This window comes from Pimephales promelas, chromosome 3 (genome assembly GCF_988280905.1).
Source record: "Pimephales promelas chromosome 3, fPimPro1.hap1.1, whole genome shotgun sequence".
Classification (NCBI taxonomy): Eukaryota; Metazoa; Chordata; class Actinopteri; order Cypriniformes; family Leuciscidae; genus Pimephales; species Pimephales promelas.
The window spans coordinates 28,808,431-28,832,347 of NC_142771.1; the positions used below are offsets into that span (position 1 = coordinate 28,808,431).

Below are 23,917 nucleotides of genomic sequence, written 5' to 3' on the forward strand. Positions count from 1 at the left end.
TTACCTGAAGCATGTACATGTATTAGATATGCAAAAGACTGTATAAGACACATTATAATGCAATGCATTTTTACAAATAACTCCAAACACTGTAATAACCTCATAATGTTGCTGAATGCTGATGATATGCTATAATTCAAACGCATTGTAAACTATGTCTTGGGATAGGCTACATTTATTCTCAAGAATAAACAACTTGTCTGATTAAGATACATGAATAAAACAGTATACAGCATTATGGCATTATGAATGTGGAATTTTAAAGCATTTTAAAACGTCAAATGTGTTACCAATAGGCATACTGCTCATCATACAAGCTCTGATAAGAAAATGGGGGTAACCACAATATGAAAATAATGTGCCAAATTTGGCTATATCAACAACAGTCATGTGAATTTCTATTATAGCGTACATTTATAGTTCGTAGAAACTTTTAAGTTATTTAATTTGAGGTGTAGGCTACAGGTGGGTTTGCTGCGCTGCAAGCACGGTTGCAGATATCATTCACTCACTTTATGCAGTAAAGATAAAGACACAATGAAAGCTCATTCGGACTTCTACAAGCAAAATCCAGCATTACAAAAGAAAGAAGGCACTATGTTTAGCATGAGCTGCCAAAACAAGGTTACTTTTACCTATTTACGATATGAAGTGAAAAGTTCTTTTTTCGTTTAGTTTCACAACGATAGGAAAATCTGTTGTCTTAAAACTCGTGATAAATGTAACGGCGGAAATGAATGACGGTACTTACTCGATCTGTGGATGGATCAGCTGTGCGTTTGGATCAACACTGACAGCTACACACAGACACACACACTGCCCTAATGGCCAATGAGAGAGTGTGAAATGCCTTTTAGGGTGTGAGTGGGTGAGGAGGGGGGGGGGTGCGGCTGGGCAGGGTTAGAGAGAGAGAGAGAGAGAGAGAGAGAGAGAGAGAGAGAGAGAGAGAGAGAGAGAGAGAGAGAGAGAGAGAGAGAGAGAGAGAGAGAGAGAGAGAGAGAGAGAGAGAGAGAGATAAAAATACCCCATGACTAGGGGGCAACATTCCATTGCAAGAGGGCACAGCTAATTTTATTAAAAAATCTACTTGGTCTAAAATAATTTTTTGCAAGTAAGTATTACTAAGTATTACAAAAACCCTTTTAAGAAATATAATTGATCACTCGCAAGTGATAGATTAGAAACAGGCTTTGCCGTCCACATGGCGGCGCGCCCCCTCATGGGCGTCGTAATGTTTACATGAAATCGACGGAGTTTCTAATAATAATAAAAAAAAATAGTTACTGTGGATTTGTTTAGAATTAGACCGGAAGGAACAAAAACAAAACAACTTTTGTTTGAAAACAAACTTCAAAATTCAGACCAAAAGTACTTAAGTGCAAAACCAGGCTACAGACGGGAGCCACAAATATGAACAAAATTTCCACTTATAATTTTGTACATAAGGGAAAGAAAATCTTGCTGATGATCCTTCTGCATTAGCTACATTTCTTGGGGATGACATATCAGATATGGTAAAAGAAAAACAATGACACTGTGGCATGACTGCCTCCCAGTGGTCACCTTTCATAGCTGTAGTCATTTTAGCTCTACATTACAGGGTTGGGGAGTAACGGAATACAGCGTTAAGTAATCAGTATACAAAAATACTGGTACCTGAAATTGGTTACAGTCAAAAACAAATGAAATTACTCTTATATCTTGAAAATAAATGGGAGGAATACTACCAGGAATCCATTGGACAATCAGGTTGAGAAGCTTGGGCCTATGCCAAATCCTGCCAACAGACTAACTGCAATCATTTGTAGTAATTTTGAATCCAACACGTTTTTTTATTTTATTTTTTTGTAGCTTTGTTTAATGTTAACATAATTCAGTTCATATTTTATTATAATATTTGCTTGAGGAAAAATGCTTGTATTCTTCAGAATTGTATATCAGGTTGGTTTTATATTAGCAGAGCTATTGAGTTAAAGCATAGTTACAGCTACATGCCATTTTCTTATTTTGCAACAAATCCATAATAAATAAAAATAGCTGTGATGACTGCTTTTTATTTACATGTTTATTTTTATTTATTTACTTGACTTTATTTGCACATGTGACCTTGAAGGAATCCAAACGTAATCAGATTACATTACTTCCATATTGTAGGGCTCAGATTACATTACTGAGTACCTTTTATGAAGTAATTTGTAACTGTAAAGGAATGTTCAAAGTAACTATTTGCATTAGATATTCTTGGTTGCTGATAGAGAAAAAATGTGGCAAACAATGTTGAAATTGCTGTTTTATTACCGAAGTGTCAGTATAAAGAAAATGATAAAATGTGCATTCAATCACATATTTAATTGATTTGTATTGTATTCATAATAAAATCATAATGTCAACTAAGCTTAAATATCACTCTCAGCCCATTCGACAACCAAGGGGCACTGCTGGCTCTTGTTTGTTTACCTCAAATTCATCATGAACAGAAAACAGAAAACTTCAAACAATTTGCTTAGAACCTAAAACATAGTGTGTCTTTAAAATGAAGGCAAAACAAAAAACAAAATGGGATAAAAACATTACGATGAAAAAAGTCAACTTTCAAAAAGCACACTGAAACATCAAACTTACCTGTTAAACAACATATTGTGCTGCAACATACACAATTTCATTATTAGAGAGTTGTCACAAGTGAAAAAGACAAATTCTCATTCCTCACCTCCGTAAACACATGAACAAGGTGGTGTATATATATAATTTTATATATATAAAAAAAAAAATCAGGACATGAGAGCTCCAAAAATAACTGAATGTTTCATAAGGGCATTTGTTTCTTTTTAAACATCATCATTACGCAGTATCAGTAACATGTTGCATTTCCACCAAGAAGTTTTCATTTGAGAAATATATATAAAAACAAAATAAAATAAAAAAAAGTGATCCAATGGTTAAGGTGTTGCACTTTACTCCATTATTATAAAATGAATCTAATCACTCTTGTGGCAGAATAATTCTGCAGCTCAGACTGGATGGGAGGAGCCAGGCAAATGATGTGACTCCGCCCATCTGTCACTCATCTTCACTGTTGCGGTTAGCCAGGAAAGGATGATCCAAAGCTCTGCATGCAGAAATGCGATGAGCTGGATTGAAAGCCAAACATTGCTACATGGAGAGGGAAGTTTCAGACAAGAAAACAGTTATTTAAATGTGTATTTTGAGTACCAGTCACAAACCATATAGGAATCAATGAGTAACGCTTACAGACAACAGGTCATTCTCCTCGTGGGTTAGGCTGGGCAGCAGTTGTGCTGTTGGCTTTGTCTCAACCCAGGCAGGAGTGTAGCAGACAGGGCTTTCTATAGGCCAGTCCTCCTCACCCGGCAAACCAATTACCCTGTGAGAGAGGGAACATACGATTATCACAAAAGTGTGTGGTTCTTAGTTGCAATTAATATTAACTGGGATTTGGGAATGCAAAGGTATTTATTTTCACTCACTCAAAAATCTTTTGCAGCTGCTGGATTTCTGTGAATCCACAAAATAACGGCCTGCAGAAAAGTTGACAGAGAAAGTTCAACTGAAATCTCAGACATTGACAAGCTGTTTGTATTGTGTGCAAATTCATGAATCTGTCACGTGGTTAAAGATTTATATTAGGCCTTATATTAGTGATTTGACATCCTCAAAACCATAAGCATGACTGCATAACTAAGGCAAAATGAAATATGACCTTGTAGCATGGCCACACGTGTTATTTAAAGTTCCTCGTCTTGTTAGACCTAAGCGCAGCCTTTCTATTCTGTTGCAGAGATTAAGACATGAGGTCGGCATCCGTGAAAATGCATTACAGTGGTAACTTCGAGTCTTATCTTTTAAACAGGACCTTATCTGTTGAAATTGAAGAATTTTCCTCATCCTTATTACCAATAACTTGTGGGGTGCCCCAGGGCTCCATCTTGGGTCCAATTCTTTTCTCTCTTTACATGCTTCCCCTGCGCTTGATTTTCGAGCATTACAAGATCAACTATCACATCTATGCATATGATACTCAACTCTATTTACCATTAGATTTTGGAAATGATTCTGTTTCTTCCTTGTTAGCATGTTTGAAGCCATTAGAGAATGGATGGACAGAAACTTTCTTCAACTGAATGAAAATAAAACAGAGGTTATCCTGTTTGGCTCCAAACCTTGCTGATTAATTTATCCTTGCTGAATAAAAGCATAAAAACTGACCCCGAACTTCAATGTTAGTGTATGTCAGGTGGCGACTTGACATCCATTGTAAAAGAATATCTCTCTGAACTGTTTTGCTCTCACCTTAACAGAAAGAGCTCTGCAAAAATGCAGCCGGCACTCCACATATCCACTGAAGACATGTAACTGGACTGCAACAGGACCTCTGGAGCCCTGTACCACAGAGTAGCAACCTGCGCAAAACACACACAATTACAAATCACATGCCAGAGCTCCCGACCACTCCACATTTGATTGTGAATGTGAGGTCCATACACATGGGGTGAGGGCGATATGGCATGTGTATATCCTGGCTAAACCAAAGTCTGCGATCTTGACCACCCCCCGACTGCTCACAAGCACATTATCTGGCTTCAGGTCCCGGTGAATGACAGTGTTGGTATGGAGGAAGTCAAGTCCGCTGAGCAGCTGACGCATCAAATCCTACATAAAGAGAGAGAGAAAAAAAAAACTCAATCTAAAGCAGGGGTGTCCTATTCTGTCCACTGCAATGAGTTGAGGCAAGATGGAGGTAAATTTTCCAGGACTGAGTCTGGACACCCCTGATCTAAAGGCCCATACACACAGAACTATAGCTATGAAGATAACAATAACTACTGTATATTAACGTCCACACCAACACAAAATATCATTCTGTTTATTCTAAGCTGCAGTTTTGTCATCTGGCACTTTAAAACTGAGCTCTGATTAATGTTTTTATCGTTCATCAGCTGCAAAAAAAAATCATTGAGTTATAATTATGGATATTTTTCTAATAAAAACGCATCGATTCACTTTAGAAGGCATTTATTAACCACCTAGAGCCGTATGGATTACTTTTATGATAGATGGATGTGTTTACCGTTCGGGACCGTTCACTCCTATTAAAAAGCTTGGAAGAGCCAGGATATTTTTTAATATAACTGTGTTTGGCTGAAAGAAGAAAGTCATATACACCTAGGATAGCTTGAGGGTAAGTAAATTATTGGATAACTTTTGGGTGAACTAATCCTTAATCTCTGCAACAAAATGCTAGCACATTGGGGAATGTTGTATGTTCATTGAACCGTCTTTTTTCCTGGGCATTAATGGCGGAAGTGTTCAATATCTTTTTTGTAGTTATACAAAAACTAATTTTCACAATATTCCTGCAGTAAATATCTACTGCAGTAAAACTAGCAAAGTTCAAACCTTGATTTTGTCTCTGGCCAGGCCTTTCGCTGACGCTTTGCTGAGAAATGTGGTAAGATCTTGATCAATATATTCAAACACCAACATCAGGTCAAACTTCTGGTTCTGCCATCCAGCTGAAACATTCAGCAACCTAAAGAGAGATAGAGAGAGGTCACAATGCTCAAACTGAAAACACACTACACTTCTCAAACCTTCTTTGGTATTTGACCGACCGTTTTCATACTCACTTGACTATGTTGGGGTGGTTGAAGTGCTCCATTTTTCGCAGAAGAGCCACTTCTCGAATGACGAACTGAGGGATGCCACACTCTGGGTCCTCGGGGAGGTTCAGTCTCTTCACCGCTATGAGACGCTGCTTGTCGCGCCTCTCTCTGGCTTTGTACACTTTCCCGTAGGAGCCCTGGCCGATTTCTGCCAGGAATTCATAATCTGATTCTGAGCTCTCCCAACAACTGTCATCCATGTTTGGATCAGAGCAATCTGTCAATCCGTGTTACTGCAATAACAAAAAGGCGTTATGTCATAAAGTCGGACCGAGTCTGACTTTCCATTCATGGGTGTTCAAGCGATTCAATTTATTCGGCCTGTTAGAAAACCGTTTAAAATTAAATGAATAAACAATAATTACATTGTTAATTACATTCCACTGGCATTAAATTGTTTGTAAAATTAAATACGTTTCTAAATTGATTTATTGAGATTAAAATAAATTAGATTAGACTTGATTTATTCATTGATATCTGGGTTATTTGGACTTTTCCAGATTCTACCATCGTGTCGAATGACCCAAATGCCATCAGCGGTGTCGCGATCTGAATTTCTCCTGGTGTTTATTGAATATTCTATCTTGTTTAATATCGCGGTAAGCGTGCACGTTGTTTATTCATTTGAAAACTGTGATAATTGACGTTATGACTTACCTTTTCTGTCAATCCAACACCTTGAATAGTAGAATCTACAATTTTGGATCACTGACACTGATCAATATGTTGTTGTTTGCCATGATTTTAATAAAACCTCGCGACATGCAGGGGTGTGAGATTTATATCGCGACCACCAGCCAATGAACAGCTGTAGATTTCTGCTGGATTTCCCCCATTTCACTTAGCAATTTAAGAAACGATTTTCTCAGGTGATAAGATATATACATTAATGAACTGTGTCGACAAAAAAATATATATATAGCCTATAAACTGCATATAATACCTTTACCTATACCATGCATGACTTTAGACACATAAACAAAATTTAGTTAATTGTGGTTTAGTTTAAGCTTGTTTAAGATTGTCTATTTTTTTCTTGCAGGGTCCTGATGATTAATTTGATGATACAGCAAATTAAGAAAAAAAAAAAGCATTTATCAAAACTTGTTATTTTGAGACTTGCAGCCATACTGCCCCCTTGATGTAAAAACACGTCCATTCCACACAATGATTTGTTGTTTAAATCAACATATTTATTCGTATATTAATGAGCACGTTTATAGCCAGATTTATACAAGTCTGGAATATCACTGCAAATAGCAAAACACAGGTAAATGTGCACATGCCATCATCAGACAGCTTCTCAAATATATCATTTGCATGTAAACCCACAGACCTAGAGGCCTAGATCCACAATAATTAAATCTAAGAGCAACAAGACTTTAATTCACAGTTAGTTACAAAAACCCAAATTACACAGTGCAAACAATCTGTCTTCCCTCTTCTGCTTTTCACACGCACACACACACACACACACAAAGGTAAATGGGTTTAGTAAAATGTAATTATAACAGCAGCATTGTTTTTACAAAACCCTTGATTAAGTGCATTATTTAGTTAAGTACAGTGAAACCATTTGACTGAATCTGATTTTTTTCCCCCCTTTAAAAGTAGATTTGAAATTATAGTTGTGTTTTAAACCAGTAAGGCACTTGGTTAACTGCATTGTTAGGTTGCTCAGTGGTTCATTTTTTAATAAATCACACAGATCCTCCCACTGCTCTTCTGTTCGTATATATATATATATATATATTATGAATATATCAGATTTACACACACATGAATGATTATGTGTTACAGACACTTATTCCTTCTTTTTGTTGTTGCAATTCTTGGCTTTTCTGGCGAGACCAATGGCTTCCAGATGAAGATTACGTTTCAGGATGACAGTACCACACGTCAGCGCTCCTGCTAACGCTCCAGCAAAACCACACATCATCATATCCTGACCTGTAAGCGAAGTGCAGATTTGAAAGAGATTGGGGACAAACCAGAGATCTCAGAACCTTCACTGAAATGCGCCTTAAGTATTCTTCATTTTAAACAGCAAATACAAAAAAATGCAAGGCATGGCCCATGTCTCAAAATATACTTAGAGATGGTAACATATGGACTTAAGGCAGGGTTTCCCAAACAAGGGTTTGTGAGTTCATGAAAAGCTAAGCAATATAATTTAGAGTGATGATGGTGATTATCAAATAAAAGCCTGCACTTTATTCAAATAACATTGAATAAAGTCAAATAAATTTATTTATTCAAATAAATTCAGTCTGCATGTATCAGAGTGAAAGAAATAATTGAATTCTTATACGACAATTCACCATGACGTCAAAACAGTAACAGACGTTCTTCCGGGTGGCAAAAGCCGAAATGTTCCTATGGCAGCGCTAGTAAATTGCTTGGAAGGGAGACCCACCGTCAAATGTAAAAATGTAATACTTTTATTTTTAAATTAAATATAATGCGTTTTTTTAATCATAATAACAACTGTTTTTAATTATATAAGTAAAAAATATAATATGTAATATAGTAGGCCTACACATAATTAGTAAAATACTCTCTAGCTCATTTTTCTTGCCAAAATAACGTGCTGTATAGCCTATCATGGTCATTAAATGGCTTTCCTGAGGTAAATGTTATGTGACAATTGTTTGCGCGGTTGAAAACACTGATTGGTCGATATTAAATATGAGGAATATACATTTCGGTAAGTTGCGTGAGAAAATGGATGTGTGGCGTGAGAGTGCGTGAAAAGTGACAATTGAGTCTCACGGTCAATTTGTGAGAGTGGGCAGCCCTCTTTTACTTCAGGCAGTGATTGGCAATGAGTCTGATCTTTAAAAGAGACAAGTTTACTAATATTATTAGTCTCGAATAATAGTCCCGGCTGAAGATAAATGCTCTGCTATGATTTTGTAGATGAACCGTTTTGAGAATACATGAAGCAGAGTTGAAGGGGTTGGCAGCAGAAATGTAAACATTGGATGAATCATATAATTTAGGACATCTTTAAGATTTCCTACTTTTGACGACACAACGTTCACTCGTTATAACCTCCTCACCCACAAGAAATCGATACAAACCCTACACCTTTTGCTGTAAATCTGATGAAAAGACGTTTTCATCATCGATTCAACTTTGATCAACAATGTGTTTAACTATGTCACTGTTACATTAGCCGGCTAGATCTCTTCAGTTAGTCAGTAGAAGCCGCTCGCGTTCTGCCACCCGGAAGTATCTCGGTGCCTATTGTTTACAAACATTCTGAAATGCCATTTATAATTTAAAGCTGCAGTCTGCCGTTTTTCCTCTTTGTCGCCATCTCTGTTCGAAATCTACAATTGCAGTCATTCACGGAATTTTAAACTTTACTTTGACACCCTCGACACGGCACAGTGTGGATGAACACGATATTTGAGGAGACTGTGAGGCAGTCAGTCACCGCACCGGTGTCGATACTGTCATTCAGAATCACAGATTATTCTTTTTGAAGTATGACCAACATAATTTTCACCGCAAAATGTCATCTGAACTAGTAAGAAACATCCACTTCTGTTCTGGTTCTCACATTGCAGTAAAAAGCTCTGATTAAATCTAACAACCGCTTTTAAATTATCATGTCACGCAAAACCGTGCAAATTTTACTTTGTTCTCAACATCAGCATTGCGTGACTACATTTAAAGCCCTTCAGATATTTATCCTTGTTTTGGCATGGGCCGGTTGCAGGCTCTTTTTCCAAAGTTTTTTGCATTTTACAGCGGGTGAATCTCTAGTTGTCACTGGTGATCGTCGTTTGAACCTTTCTGGATCCGCCATCAAAATCATATCAAGTGCTGTGAGAAAAGGCTATAAATCTCCACCTCCAGCATCCTCACACTCAATCTAGCCGACTAGCCGAGACCCCTTTCTTTATGTGAACAGATGTGATGTAATGTAATGACGCAAAGACATGCTCGAATCTCCTGTGGAAATCCACCAGTACCACTGGAATTAAAAACATTATTACAAGCTTACCGTTTTGAATCTCAAGGGGTACTTCAAGTAAATATTTCACATCCAAGCGGTCCGGCTGACGAAACAAACTTTAGGAAACCCTGCATTAAGCCAAAACAAGGCAAAATCAGACGGACGCACCTGTGAGGAAGAGGTTTTTAACGGGTGTCTGTGGTCTGATGATGGCATTTAGTTCAGGGCTGAAGCGAGGAATTCCATGATCAGCACCATAGATCTCCCCTTTAGGAGCGCCTATGTAATGCTGATTTGTGATTGGGGTGCCTGCATCCACAAATTCAATCTGCAGATAGAAACAGTGCATAATAAAATGAAATCAAAAAAGACAAAGACTGTGTTTGTAGAGTTCATACCCTGTCCTTGATCTTAGGAAAGATCTCAGTCACTGCTTCTAATATGTTATTGATGAACGCCTGCTTCAGCTCCTTATAATCTGCGCTTCTGTTCTTGATTTTGTCATCTTTCCACTCTTCAAACCATTCATAGTTAGCAAAGCTAACAACAGTCAAGGTGGATTTACCTGTAGCCGAAACATATTTGGATTTTGATGATGCATCAAGTAGAAGTGTCAGTTATTTTATTGGAGAACCTGTAGTAACTGATTACATCACATTCGTACACTCAAAACACTTTGCATCCCATTTACACGTTATGTACTGAAGCTTTGTCCACTTATAATCAGATCAAAAAAATATTAATTCCAAATGTGAACTTTTTTTCTCTCTACCTGGTTTTCTTTCTGGCCAGGTTGGGTCTTTGGCTGAAGGCGAGGCCACAAAAATCAAAGGGGGACTTTTAGAAGAATCTTCCCTGCTCCCTTTCATGTAACTCTCCATCCTGAAAGAACAGCAGATATTAACACATAACGTGAACAGTGCTGATTTTACAGTAGACAATGGTTGAGGAAAAAACAATTTTTTAAAAAAAACTTTTTTCGGAAACGTAGGTTCACACTCACAGCTCATCCAAATTGTTCTCAGGGAAGATAATGAAATTGTCCGCTGTTAGGTCCAGCTCCTCCTTTGTCCCATCCACGCCAATAAAAATACTGAGTCCCCCATCTCCGTGCTGCACCATACTCAGCTGTTTTTGGATCGCTGCACAGTACCATCACAAAAAGACCACAGAGTATGCTCACATTAAAAGGAATACTGGACAAACGTCACCACGAAGAGGTTTCAATTTTACTGATTTCATAGCATTAGGTCTCATGTTTTAAAGAATGTTAGCATTGCTAATAATAACGTTTTGTTGTTGTTGTTGTTGTTAAGAATGTACTGCTTAACATTGATGAGTCTTTCCCATAATAAAATATTTAATACTAATTAATAAATATATATTTGTTTTTTTTTTAATTTATAAATAAATAATAATTAAATAATAATTTAAATAAATAAGGCATTAGTGTAAAACAAAATGTATTAATACAATGATTTACAAATAATACAATTCTGTATTGCAATACTAACAATAAAAAGACTTTCAAATAAATGTACTTTATTTGAATGTTCAAGCATTACAGTACAACAACAACAACAACCACAATAATATAATATTTTATTTTATAGACATACCGTACATTATATTTTATACTCTGATTATTGATGATTAATAATAATAAAAAAAAATGTTGTTGTTGTTGTACTGTGATGCTAACATTGATGGATCTTTTACATAAATAAAATATAAAGTTTAATATAAAAAAAGGAATTGTGATACTGGTTGATATAATAATGATGATAATTATGACGATGGTACAAAGTGCCGAACACAACAGAATAAACTCTCTCTCACCAGGCATAGTCTGCACATCTTTAGGCAGGAGATGCTGGTATGTATTAAAGATTCCAGCATCTGAAATCACCATGGGAGCATGTATATGCACCTCCTCCTGCCCCTTCAGAACACTCACGCCTGCAGAAATGCCAACAGAACAATCCAGTCACAAAAAACACCTTTAGACATGCAGTTCTTGCAAATGTCTCATTTAAAATGAATCAATTGTAAAACATATAATTCACAGACAGGAAAATGTACGGTACAAAACATTCTGTAAGAAGCTAAATGCTACAGTATATACTCCTAAAAGAGTTGAGCGGGAAGTGGGATGTGTTACCTATAGCCTCTTTAGCATCATTGAGGAGTATGCGGTTGACAGGTGCTCTAACAAGCACAGCACCTCCAGCCTTCTCAATGATGGGGATCATGTGGTAGGCGATCTCACTAGCACCACCCTTCGGGTACCAGGCACCATTCATGAAGTGGCACAGAAGCAAACTGTGCATGGAAAAGCTTGCTTCTTTGGGCATTTTACCTGTTTACCGAACACAAAAACCAAAGAAGGTCAGTAGCTGTGAGCTTTAGGCACCCAAAACAATTCATTTCCCATCAGGCATGATTTCCTTACCATAGGTCCCAAAGATGTAGCAGAACACAGCTCTCAGGTCCTTATTCTGTGTGAGCTCATTCACAACATCTGTCAGGCTGCGGGACGCATAGCGGAAAAAGATAGAGAGCCATTTGGCCAGGCCTGTGTACACCAGGAACTTTGCAAGAGGAATTGGGAGGAGTTTCAGCAGAACCAGGAACCATACGCCTCTCCCAACTTTCTGACAGGAGCATTAAGAATCAGGGTTACAATTTGTGTTTTACTCCTTGTCTTCACGAAGTCTAATCAATTTCTAAGTCTAGTTTCTAACAAATGGCATGTAGTATAGTGCATTAACAATCATTAATGTGTCTGTGGCAATGATTATGGGGTAAAGGTCATGCAAACAGATACATACAGTCATAAAGACAGTTTTTCTTTTACTCCTAAGGGCATTAAAATACCTTAGATTATTAGAGAACTGAATGGCTAACTAACTAAGGAAGGAAATTAACACTTTTATTCAGCAAGTATGCTTTAAATTGATCAAATGTCACAATAAAGCATTTATAATGAAACAAAATATTTCTATTTAAAAAAAAATGTTTTTTGTTTTATTTATATATACTGCATATATAAACCACTTACTGAACACTATACTTGTTTCTCACCATGGAAAGTCTCACATATTCCTCAATGGCCTCTTCCTCCCCCGGGAAGCACTTCTTCAGTTCGTCTATATAGCGTTTCCGTCCACTGTAGATGGGGTATATGCGCCGATTTTCTGGTGGACCCAGGACCACTTTATCATAGGGGTTATCCAGCGGCTCCCACTGCAGCTGCCCATTGGTCAACTGGTCTATCACACAGCGAAGTTGCCTGTGATCCTGCAGTTCCCCAATATAGTGGATACCTGAGGCAGGGGAAAGGCATTCAGATCACCACAAACTGACCATTAGGAAATCAATGTGTGCAATTTTCAAGGTGAAGTATATATGGCTATGATAATTGGTTTAATAAGACTTGATAAATGTGCTTATCTTTGACAAAGCAAGACTTTATAGGGATTATCAGGATGAGATTGATGAGCTACAAAATTCCTTCTCACCAACATCAAACTCAAAGCCTTGCTCTGTGAAGGTGTGACAGCATCCTCCAGCCCGGTCATGTTGCTCCAGAACCAGAACCTTCTTACCAACTTTAGCCAACAGGACAGCAATTGCCAATCCACCAATCCCACTGCCAACCACTATTGCATCCAAATCCTGGGGGACTTTACTGGCCAGGAAGCCTGAATGTGAAAACAAATGTAGACTATTGTACGGTGTTTAGTGATAAACAAAAGCAAATAAATAAATGCAGGAAAAAGGTTTTGTTAAGCTATAGATAGACAGACAGACAGACAGACAGACAGACAGATAGATAGATAGATAGATAAGATAGATAGATAGATAGATAGATAGATAGATAGATAGATAGATAGATAGATAGATAGATAGATAGATAGATAGATAGATAGATAGATAGATAGATAGATAGATACAAATCGTATGGTCGTATTGTCAATCAAAAACGTATTATCTAGCCAGCAATATTAACACTACAATAGACAGTAAAGTAGTGCGTAAGTTGATATTTGTAACTGACCTTGTTTCAGGACTTTGTTCTTCAGCTTTCGGTCAAACACCATGGGCTTTAACGGCTCGCGCGTATCGATACCAAAAGGGTTCGGCTCAGGCGTTGTCAACAAATATTTAAAGACAATGGCCACTAACGCCAAAGAAATCAAGACGACAGCAATCCACATGTTGTAAGGTGCAAATTTTGGTTAACCTATGTGTTCACAAGTGCAGTCATACTGTAAAATACTTCCTCAAACCACTAGGGGTATGCATTGACGTCACTTTCCACCCGGAAACGGACCTCAGCTCAGTTGAGTAGTATGAAGCTGCAGACTCGGAGACCTGCATCTAGAGTCCCGCATTCTCAGACCCCTCGTTTTTCGAGACAGCGCCTCCTATCAAATTGTATCGGATAACATGTGAAGAACTTGAGCCAAAAAGAGAGTAGGCTACCTATCTTCAATTTTATTTAGCGAATCGTAGTAGCCTACTCGTTTGATTTATTTTTTTATAAAACTAATTTAGCTCGTCGATACAACATTGTGAATAGTCCATTTAATATAAGATCGTTTGTAACAAGATTTGAGCCGTTAATGTATGTTTTTTTCACCCTCTTCCCCCCGAAAATATTTTGATGGCTAGCGTTAGCCTTTATCCTTGGACTTTTTGTAGATGTCATAAGTGCTGCAGTTATTTTCACTGGCCATTTGTGCCCCCATATATTTCAAACCCACAAAGTTGTCCAAAGTTCAAAAACATCTCAAGGGACATTTCAACAGAGCAATGCAACATGTAACATTTGCAAACATCTTTTTTCTTTTTCTTTTTTTTCTTTTTTTTTGAAACATCATGTGCTATCGGGCCTATACTGTTGTGGGTTATTCCAGGGTACACCATCAATCGATGGAGTTGCCCCTAACCCAGCAATATTTAAACCCCTTGAGATAAAAATATAAAAAATGATGGGCCTAGTTAATTATACAACAAACGTATTAATATGTAGAAAAGTTTACTGTTAACAACAGAGGATGAGATTTAAAAAGAGAGATTAGCCTGCATATGTAATAAAGCATAGCTAGAAAATAACATTTTAAATACTATTATTGCTATGGAAGTGGAAGATAGACCATAAGTAGACAGATTATTAAAGGAATTTACCATCAGATAGGCTTTGCACATGGTTAATTATAATTAAAAAATGACAATAAAGAGGAATCTGTAATTACTCACTAGACTTATGATAATAAATTGTGTACACAAACATTGTACAGAAAGAAAAAAAAGTGAAAAGTATGACATTAAAGTATATTCATATATCATTCCATATGGAAAACTATGGAAATCTGAAAACAAGTATACAAAAACGAATATCGAATAAGACGAATAAACTCATACATATATGAGGACAGTAAAAAAAAAAAGAAAGAACGAATAATCAACCATACAAAAAAGGAATCAATCTACTGATCTACTGACAATCTACTGAATCAATCTACAATCTACTGACAAAAGTCTACTGAAGGCATGGGATCTCACAAATGCTCCTCTCTTCTCTCAAGCAAGAAATGTCTTCTTGTGTATTCCCTTTGAGTACAGCACAGTTGTGTTGTTTGGAATTCAGATCTGCCCAGTTCCCATCACTGATCCCAGCCCAGTAGAGATCAGATTCACCAGTAACACATAGTCTCCGAGCAAGAAATTCCTGCGTGACAAACACATCATATTATATATATATTATATAAAAAATATATATATTTATGTGTGGCTTAAACGTAAATATATTTTAGTAATATTACTATTTTGCAAATGTTTTGGTGAAAACACAGTGTAGGGTTTCACACCTTGTTCCACTTCACATTTGTTTTTCTTTTAAAAACATTAATTTCATTCATAATTTACAATGATATCGTGTGTATGGCTTAATCAATTAAAATATATTTTAGAAGAACAATATTTTATGTGACCACTTGCCTCAACTTTGTAACTGTTTCACACCTGACCCACTTCTCTCACATTTGTTCTTTTTAACACATGCACAATGTAGGGATAATACAGAGATTTTTATGTATACCTTCTCCTCTGTGTTGTTAATAAAGACCAGATCACCACCCAGATCCTGGCAGTGCTTTCTGCTGGAGCTCCAGGTCTTGTTGTGGTTGGAGAAAACATAGAAGCTGCCGTTGCCTTTTAACCACTGCTCTGGTAAATCTACAGAGACAGTGGGGGGGAGGAAACAAGATTGTACGTCTGTGGTTTTACAAGAAGCACATTTGTAGGTTGGAAAAAGCGGTAACCCTGCTGATCTGCACCTTTACATACTTTAAATGGGGTTCTAAAATATTTTGGAATGACTCATTTTTAAAAACACAAGAATAGACATATGGCAAGAAGACTCAGGCAGAATGTGAAGCACCGAGCATTCAAGACTAGTTTTTTACTGATAAAAAAAGGCGCCTCAGGCAATTAATTGCAGATTTTGAAGATTATCATCCAGCTCTTGTTGAAAAACAAGACAGTTTTACCTGGGCAGTAATCAAAGGAGCTCCATTCCTTATACGTGCACCATGGACTACCTTCATTTTCTGAATAGGGACGTGAGGAATGAAGAAAATCAAAGATTACTTGAAATGTCGCAAAGAAATTAAAATTGACCACACTCATCAAATATTTAAGCCTGTTTTAAAAGCACAATATGTAAGATTTTTTTTTTTTAAATTAAAATCTCCAAAAACCACTGGAACAATGTTATACTTTGTTGTGTACATTATCCCAAATGTTTCCAACAATGTTTAAATCCAGAGAAATCAGCTATTTTACCAATTGTAACATCCTGTGTGATTCGCATCACCTGTCAATGACGTAATATATCCGCGTAACCCTTAATTTTTCTGCTTTATATTGTGTTTTATTAGACTGTTGTACAGATCAACAAACTTATATCAACAACGGTTAGTCTTATTCGCCATTCGAGCGACTCGCTCGTATGTATTCTGAATGGCAGATTCTACGCTTACGAGACTACTTGACTAGTTGGTAAATGTAATTATATATTAATGAGCACATATAATTTTGAAAGAAAAAGTGCTCTTTTTTTTGCCAAGAATCAACTTAAAAATTTACAGTGTAGCTTCGTGAAAATGATAACTGCGTCAGGCTGAAACTAGCAAAAGCCGCTGCATAGCGTCTGGTGTATGATAGGGCCCTATGTAGGTCATGTTCCTATGACTTTAGGAAATTTGTTAGTCGAATATCATATAACATTTGAACATATACGGATGAATGATTTACCTGAAATTGAGCAGTTTGTTACTGGCTCACAATGCAACAACATATTTTTGTCTTTATTGAAATCTGCAAAAGTAAGAACAGTGAAATAAATAAAAAAATGTATGTAACTAAATGTAAATATACCTCTGATACTGTATGCAACATAATGGTTCCTGTAAAATATGAGGATACTTACACAAATATGCCAGCACCCAATTTACAAGCAGAGACAGGAGGAGGAAAGCAGCAATAATGGCAAAGATAGGTCTACATTTCTTCTCTTTGTTAGATTTCCTATCTACAAAATAAAATACATTTTAGAAAAATCTTTAGAAATAATTTGCACCAACAGAGAGTTGTTAAATATATTTGTATGTCCAAAAATAGTATAGCCTGGATGTCTAAAAACAGCATTTGCATCAAGTAAGTGTACATTGTTTAAGCTTCTGACACAGATTGATAAAACTGTTGCTATGGTTTGATTAGGCTACCTCATAATTTGCTAAATACATATTTAGCAAACTTTAATTTGTTTTAAAACTGTTTGAAAACTCGGATGAAACGTTATATATACTTATTTTTAAAGAATAAAGGTTTTACCATTTTCTTAAACCTCTTTTGGGCTCAAAGAAACTTGGTTTTGTACTACACACACTTAACCTAAATTTAGAACCACAACCACAAGGAGAAAAAAGAATCAAGTACTTACTTCCACGTGAATTATTTTTCATCCATCTAGTGTTGTCATAAATATGATCAGACATGTCATGTTTAGGCATTGCTGTGTCAAACAGAGAAGTGTGCACTGTGCAGCAAGAGAGGTGGTGAAGTGACATTAGGCTGTCAATGAAGACACTCATACCAACCCAGTGTCATTTCCTGTTAACATTATGGGTTATCATGCTGGTTGCTTTCTAGATATATATAGAAATATTTTTTCTTTGTCTTGTCTCTGCATATAGTACATAATTATGTATAAGCCTATCTATATAGTCACTATAAAAAAAGACAATATAAAAAAAAACAGCTAACTCGTGTATTAAAGGCACACTATGCAAGATTGTACCTCAATATAACAGCTTCAAAGTAATTTCGGTGGTAAACAAACTCATGGTAGGGGGAATCATCCTCGTAGTAAACCTTGAGGGAGACGCCACTGGAAAAAACAGGCTATGAGTGCAGAGACTAGTCTATGGCAGAGACGATCTGCGTGAGTGGTATTTACGACAGAAACGTTAAATACAAGTACTCCACAGCGACTCTAGGGGTCGCTGTTTGATAAAAACAGAATTCCTGCATAGTGTGCCTTTAATGTTTCTAAATAATGATAAAATGTAGATAAGAAAATGTATTTGTCACTATCAGCTAGTACACTCAACAATAAAAACTTTAACCACTTACACCCTGAAGGCATTTTAGTATTAATTGTTGGGATATTCGAATAATTCAATTGAAATGAAAACCATTTATTTAAGTTGAACTTAACCATATCATTCAAGTTAAATGAACACCATTGATTCTAGTTAGATGTAAATGCTTGATTCTATTGGGGTTTTACTTGTTTCACTCACATGGAACCACTTTCCATGATTGAATCATGTTCAGCCAAAGAACTAATTTTTGAGGGTAGATATTTTTATATCATATTTGCACAACTCATTAGTTGCCCAACAGCATCATTGGCTGCATCTGAAATACTCTATCACCACTGGTCATATGAAATGTTTTATTTGTTCAGTTAATTTGTCCTTGCCGGTTCAGACAAATTTAGTCAAGACTCACCTTTCAAGATTCATACTTCATCCAAAGGTATTTGCAAATGCTGGGGCTTATTCTTAGCCTTATTATTGAAAAACATCAGTAATTACTCAGTATTATCAGTTAATAATTAGGTACTGTCCTTTATTTAAATCACTAAACTTACTATATCTTCTTATAAATTAAGTTCATCTTTTTACATACAGGACTTGTATGACTTGTAAGGCAGTTTTCATTTTCATGAAGTGATCAAGCTTTTTTTCTTTTCATAACAATACTTTTATTCTGCCTTATATAATTGTGTTTTATGGTTTGCATTATTTTAATTGTCCTTTTTTACTTTATCATCTTTATTTGTATTGTCTGTCGGGGGCTTGCAGAAAGCATATTTCACTACCTAAGGATATTCAAATGACAAATAGAAACTTTTATTAAGTAAATATTTATTAACATGGAATCTCACAAATGCTTCTCTCCTTCCTCAAGCACAAAACATCTCCCCATCTCGACTCAGCAATTCGTCCATTCATTACAACACAATCTTCCCCCAGAGGATTGTCCGCTGATTTGTGATCATCAGGGGGCATTGCCCAGAAACTGACAAATAAATAAAATCATCAATAAATAAATAAATCATTTAGGGTGTGAAACTGCATAAAAATGTATATATATGCAAGCAGGTTCCAAATTGAAAGAGACATTTTAAAGGAGTAGTCCACTTTAAAAAAAAAAAAAAAAAAAAACGTTTGCTGATAATTGACTCACCCCCTTGTCATCCAAGATGTCCGTGTCATTCTTTCTTCAGTCGAAAAGAAATTAAGGTTTTTGATGAAAACATTCCAGGATTTTTCTCCATATAATGGACTTCAATGGGAACCAAACGGTTCAAGGTCCAAATGACAGTTTCAGTGCAAACTGTTCAAAGGACTTTAAACGACACCAGACAATGAATAAGGGTCGTATCTAGTTTTAAGTTTTATAAGCACAAATGCTCGCCTTGCTCTGTTCTGTGATGTGCGTTCATGACTCTCCTGTTCGAAATCATTCATCAAAATGAACAAATGATCTTTTTTTGAGTGATTTCATTAATTTCGTTTATTGATTGAACCAAATGACTCGAAGAAAAGATTTGTTCATTTTTATGAACGAGTTCAAACAGGGCAAGGCGAGTATTTGTGCTTATAAAACTTAAAACGTTTTTTTTTAAATGACACATCATTTCACTAGATAAGACTCATATTCATCGTCTGGTGTCGTTTAAAGCCCTTTGAAGCTGCTCTGAAACTGTCATTTGGACCTTGAACCGTTTGGTTCCCATTGAAGTCCATTATATGGAGAAAAATCCTGGAATGTTTTCATCAAAACCTTAATTTCTTTTCGACTGAAGAAAGAAAGACATGGACATCTTGGATGACATGGGGGTGAGTAAATTATCAGCAAAACTTTTTTTAAGTGAACTTAAACATCAGATACATTTATTAACACAGACATTTAAAATAATACTTGCCTAAGATGAACCTCGGAGTCGTCCACCCACAACCAAACACCTTCTTTGCGGCTATCAGTCAGACCAATCCAATACAATGTTTGTGCGCCAATAATGCGTATATGGTTTGCGAGAAATTTCTACAATAGAAAGTTGTCATGAAAAGATGGTGCAGGCTAATAGATCCATAACTATACCCTGCATCATTCTCACATCATTCTCTAGATCACAGCTGATTGGTTACCCACCTTCCCTAGCTCCACCTATATAGAACTGGTATAGGTCATTCATGTACACTATATTGCATGTCTTACTCGCTCACAGCAGCGTGTGTGTCATACTCTTCAGCAGCAGACAAAATAAATCAACTCTGTTCATCATTACCATGCCCAACATTCCTACTAGAGACATCTGCATCTTTCATCTTAAATGTGATGTTCTAATGATGTCATATTATATATCTATACCTGTTCCTCACTGCTGTTGATGATGACCAGGTCTCCACCCAGATCCTGACAGCGTTCTCTGCTGCTGTTCCAGTCCATGGTATCATTGGAGAAAACATAGAATCTGCCCTTGTCTTGGACCCACTTCGCAGGGAAATCTTGGGAATCAGGGAAATGTTTAACATCAGTGCCCTAAACTAAATTTTTAATTATTCGATATAGTGTGGGGTACAAAACTGTTCTGTGTAACATGGGTAGTGTACATTTTTTTTTATTACTCTACATGTCTGAAAATATTCCAGTACTAAACTATTTGATGTACGTTTCTAATGTGTTCATGCATAGAGTAATAAATTGATTTGCCTTTTTTTGGACAGTGCTGTATTTTGGAGCTGTTTTCCATGTCCTTGTGAAAAATCAGTTTGATGTGGGCATTGTCGTCAACATCTAACATAAAAACAAAGAAAATTAAAAATCGTATTCTGAAAGTTACTGTCTTATTTAAACAGAGAGAATGTGGAGTTCGTCTACCTGAATAAGAGCAGGGTGTTACTGGTTCACAACTCAAAAGCTGTTCTGGGCCATTGCTGTAATCTGTAATACAAGAAAGATCGCAGAGCCTACTGTAATATTACAGCTTTAGTATTACACTATATTTACAGTAGTAAGTATTTAGGGTTATATGAACAACTAAAACAACTATTTCGAAGTTCTATGAAATATAAGTTGTGTACAACTTTTTTTTTGTAGTTTTTCCCCCCACAATTTAGAGACTAAATAAATAAAAAAAGTTTTTTATAGGTTCATAAAACGTTGTGTAGTCTATAAGAAACTACAGAAAACCATTACAAAACAATTTATGACCAGATACAGAAAATAATATTCTCTAATTTAAAAAACAAATTAAAGTCCCTTACTTGTGGCACCATTTCATTAACATTTTGCCACAAATACATTTTATTTATTTTTTATCAAAGTGAGTTGTTCACTAAGGAGATAATAGTGTTAATGAAGAACATGTTTTGGGTAACACTTTACAATAAGGTGTCATTAGTTAACATTAGATAATGCATTAACTAACATGAACCAACAATGACCAATACATTTTGTTACAGTATTTATTAATCTATGTTAATGTTAATTAATACAAATCCACTGTTCATTGTTTATTCATGTCAGTTCTCAGTGCTAATGTTAACTAATGTTAACAAATACAATATTTGATTTAAAAAATGTATTAGTAAATGTTGAAATTAACATTAAATGCTGTAGAAGTATTGTTCGTTCGTCATGTTAACTAAAGTTGTTAATCTAATATACCTAATGAAACTTTAATGTAAAGTGTTACCCATATTAGTAATTAATCATGTGAGGAAAATATAGCTGGATTGTTGCAAATGTAAAAAATAAAATAAAAATAAATAAATACTACTGCTGATACTACTACTACTACTAATAATATATGATAATGATGATAATAATAATAATAATAATAATATGTGTATGTAAAAACATGAGGATACCCACACAGGTAAGCCAAAGCTGCATTTGCCAGCAGAGAGAGGAAGAAGAGAACAGAGAGAAGAACGACCACACAGACCGCATTTCTCTCATCATTGACACACTCCTTCTCTGAAAATACAGTATTAGAAGAGAAATTAATAGGGTTTGAAATAAATAAGTAAATAAACAAATCATCTCTCTTATCAACAGACTTTCTATCAACAGACTAAAACAAGTGTTGTGTTCATAATTTTGTTCAGTGTATATCATAATAATAATAAAAAAAATCTATACAATAAAAAGTTAAAGTGAAATGAGGCTGTTGAAAGAAATCATTTGCGAAATAGCACTTACTTCTATCGCCATGAGCTGGTCTTGAGATGGCTCTTGGAATAGTGTTGGAATAAAAAGCTTCAGACATCTTCTAAGAAATGAGAACTGAAGAGAGGATCTGGTTAAATATTCTTGCCAGGGGTTAGTAGTGATGTTTTCTGCTATCATTTCCTGTCACTTGGTTAGTAGTTGTTGTTGGGGACATCATCTCAAACAATAGCTGATAAAAAAAAATAATCTGTGGCCAATGCTTCTTACGCTCGCTTTTTATGTTTCATGCCATTGGTTTCCCTCATGGTTGGAATATCTTACTCATAGAAACATGCCAAAGAGTTTCCTTTTCACCCCTTTCTTACTGAACAGGGCCTCTTGCTGTACACAGTGCACACGGCATGTTGGTGATAGAGCAGAAGCAAACACAGACCTTTAGACATACATGCCATTAAAACAAAAAAAAAAACATTCAACAATACATGTCACATATTTAGTCATTTGTTAGTTTGATTTCATTTTCATGGACTTTGAATTTGTTTATCATCAGTCACCTGTTTCCTTTGATTAAGTTTCCCACTCTTGTCAGTTTACCATGGGATTTCATTTGATCATCATCACACCTGTCTAAAATTGTCTAAAGTTGTCTGTTCATTGTCATGTTGATTACTTGTCAATATCCAGTTGTTTTTAGATAACGGTTATTACTGTAAGTATGAGGGACTTTTGTTGGTTATTTTGGATCTTGGCATTTTACAATTTTTAAGCCAGTTACTGTAATTTTAGTTAAAATGACTTAACCATTAAAGTTGATTGTAAAATAAGGCAACTTTTTCAGTTTACACTGTAGAATGATGATTGCAATACACATACATTTCTCTATATAAGCCCCCTCGCCCTCAGATGACTTGGATGTGGCTGTGGTTACAAGAGGTAAAAACTATATAAATACTGCTCGTTTTCTCACACAAACTGCTCGTTTCATGTCTTAGGCCATAAATGTGTACTTACATTTATGAGATATTAAATCATGTTTAATTTGGACTTCTCTGTGCATGCTCTTTGAGGTGGTGACCACATACCTCCATTATATGACTGACGGACAAGAACGGTTTGACCTAAAAATATAAAAATTGAAAATACTGTGGAAACAAAGACACCTACATCTTGGATGCCCTTGAGGTAAGCTAATACCTATCAAAATTTAATTTCAAAGTGATCTATCCCTTTAAGCATAACATATGAGCAAAGTTTAGTGACTGCCCAGGAGAATGGCTGCTGACTGTAATCAAAAACATTAACTAAATATTAATAACAGATTACATTGCAGTCAATGTGCTTTATTTGCTGTGACCTTTTTTTTTCAAAAAAAAAAAATTTTATTGTGTGATACAATAAAACCCATATTTAATGATACGCTGGAGTTTGCCTTTTTTACCAAATAATG

General features: G+C 35.9%; 5 protein-coding genes across 9 annotated transcripts in view; all 5 read right to left on the reverse strand.

Annotated features, from left to right (window-relative positions):
• svilc (supervillin c) overlaps positions 1 to 835 on the reverse strand; it is a 34,479-nt gene extending 33,644 nt beyond the window's left edge. For all 3 annotated transcript variants that reach the window (XM_089128703.1, XM_089128704.1, XM_039687394.2), the window contains exon 1: positions 752 to 835. The gene's annotated coding sequence lies outside the window, so the exon portion shown is untranslated. The remainder of the gene's footprint in view (positions 1 to 751) is intronic.
• A 1,438-nt stretch (positions 836 to 2,273) lies between these two features.
• On the reverse strand, positions 2,274 to 6,520 carry cdk21 (cyclin-dependent kinase 21). The gene is made up of 8 exons (XM_039686358.2): positions 6,342 to 6,520; positions 5,649 to 5,917; positions 5,419 to 5,551; positions 4,504 to 4,671; positions 4,312 to 4,421; positions 3,489 to 3,539; positions 3,253 to 3,385; positions 2,274 to 3,153 (listed from the first exon to the last, which is right to left on the reverse strand). The coding sequence occupies exons 2-8, from the start codon at positions 5,882 to 5,884 to the stop codon at positions 3,061 to 3,063; spliced, it is 924 nt and encodes a 307-aa protein (XP_039542292.1). The 5' UTR covers positions 5,885 to 5,917; positions 6,342 to 6,520; the 3' UTR covers positions 2,274 to 3,060.
• Positions 6,521 to 6,855: 335 nt separating this feature from the next.
• retsat.2 (retinol saturase, tandem duplicate 2) lies at positions 6,856 to 13,958 on the reverse strand. Its single transcript, XM_089128705.1, has 11 exons — positions 13,712 to 13,958; positions 13,173 to 13,355; positions 12,736 to 12,977; positions 12,104 to 12,305; positions 11,813 to 12,010; positions 11,491 to 11,610; positions 10,655 to 10,793; positions 10,424 to 10,533; positions 10,050 to 10,216; positions 9,820 to 9,979; positions 6,856 to 7,634 (listed from the first exon to the last, which is right to left on the reverse strand). The coding sequence occupies exons 1-11, from the start codon at positions 13,869 to 13,871 to the stop codon at positions 7,489 to 7,491; spliced, it is 1,827 nt and encodes a 608-aa protein (XP_088984831.1). The 5' UTR covers positions 13,872 to 13,958; the 3' UTR covers positions 6,856 to 7,488.
• Positions 13,959 to 14,676: 718 nt separating this feature from the next.
• LOC120490250 (snaclec 27) lies at positions 14,677 to 17,868 on the reverse strand. Its single transcript, XM_039687690.2, has 6 exons — positions 17,663 to 17,868; positions 17,150 to 17,251; positions 16,975 to 17,037; positions 16,209 to 16,268; positions 15,758 to 15,894; positions 14,677 to 15,388 (listed from the first exon to the last, which is right to left on the reverse strand). Exons 1-6 carry the CDS (start codon positions 17,811 to 17,813, stop codon positions 15,200 to 15,202), a joined length of 702 nt encoding a protein of 233 aa, XP_039543624.2. The 5' UTR covers positions 17,814 to 17,868; the 3' UTR covers positions 14,677 to 15,199.
• A 1,266-nt stretch (positions 17,869 to 19,134) lies between these two features.
• On the reverse strand, positions 19,135 to 23,401 carry LOC120489349 (C-type lectin domain family 4 member E). Of its 3 annotated transcripts, XM_089128707.1 has the most exons (9): positions 23,025 to 23,401; positions 22,792 to 22,903; positions 22,501 to 22,699; positions 22,171 to 22,275; positions 21,175 to 21,237; positions 21,007 to 21,090; positions 20,665 to 20,801; positions 20,219 to 20,337; positions 19,135 to 19,308 (listed from the first exon to the last, which is right to left on the reverse strand). In XM_089128707.1, exons 3-9 carry the CDS (start codon positions 22,565 to 22,567, stop codon positions 19,158 to 19,160), a joined length of 726 nt encoding a protein of 241 aa, XP_088984833.1. In that variant the 5' UTR covers positions 22,568 to 22,699; positions 22,792 to 22,903; positions 23,025 to 23,401; the 3' UTR covers positions 19,135 to 19,157. The 3 variants fall into 3 exon arrangements, with proteins under 3 accessions (XP_088984833.1, XP_088984832.1, XP_088984834.1); XM_089128706.1 differs by having other exon boundaries at positions 22,792 to 23,401; XM_089128708.1 differs by lacking the exon at positions 19,135 to 19,308 and having other exon boundaries at positions 20,203 to 20,337; positions 22,501 to 23,400.
• Between the last annotated feature and the right edge of the window lie 516 nt (positions 23,402 to 23,917).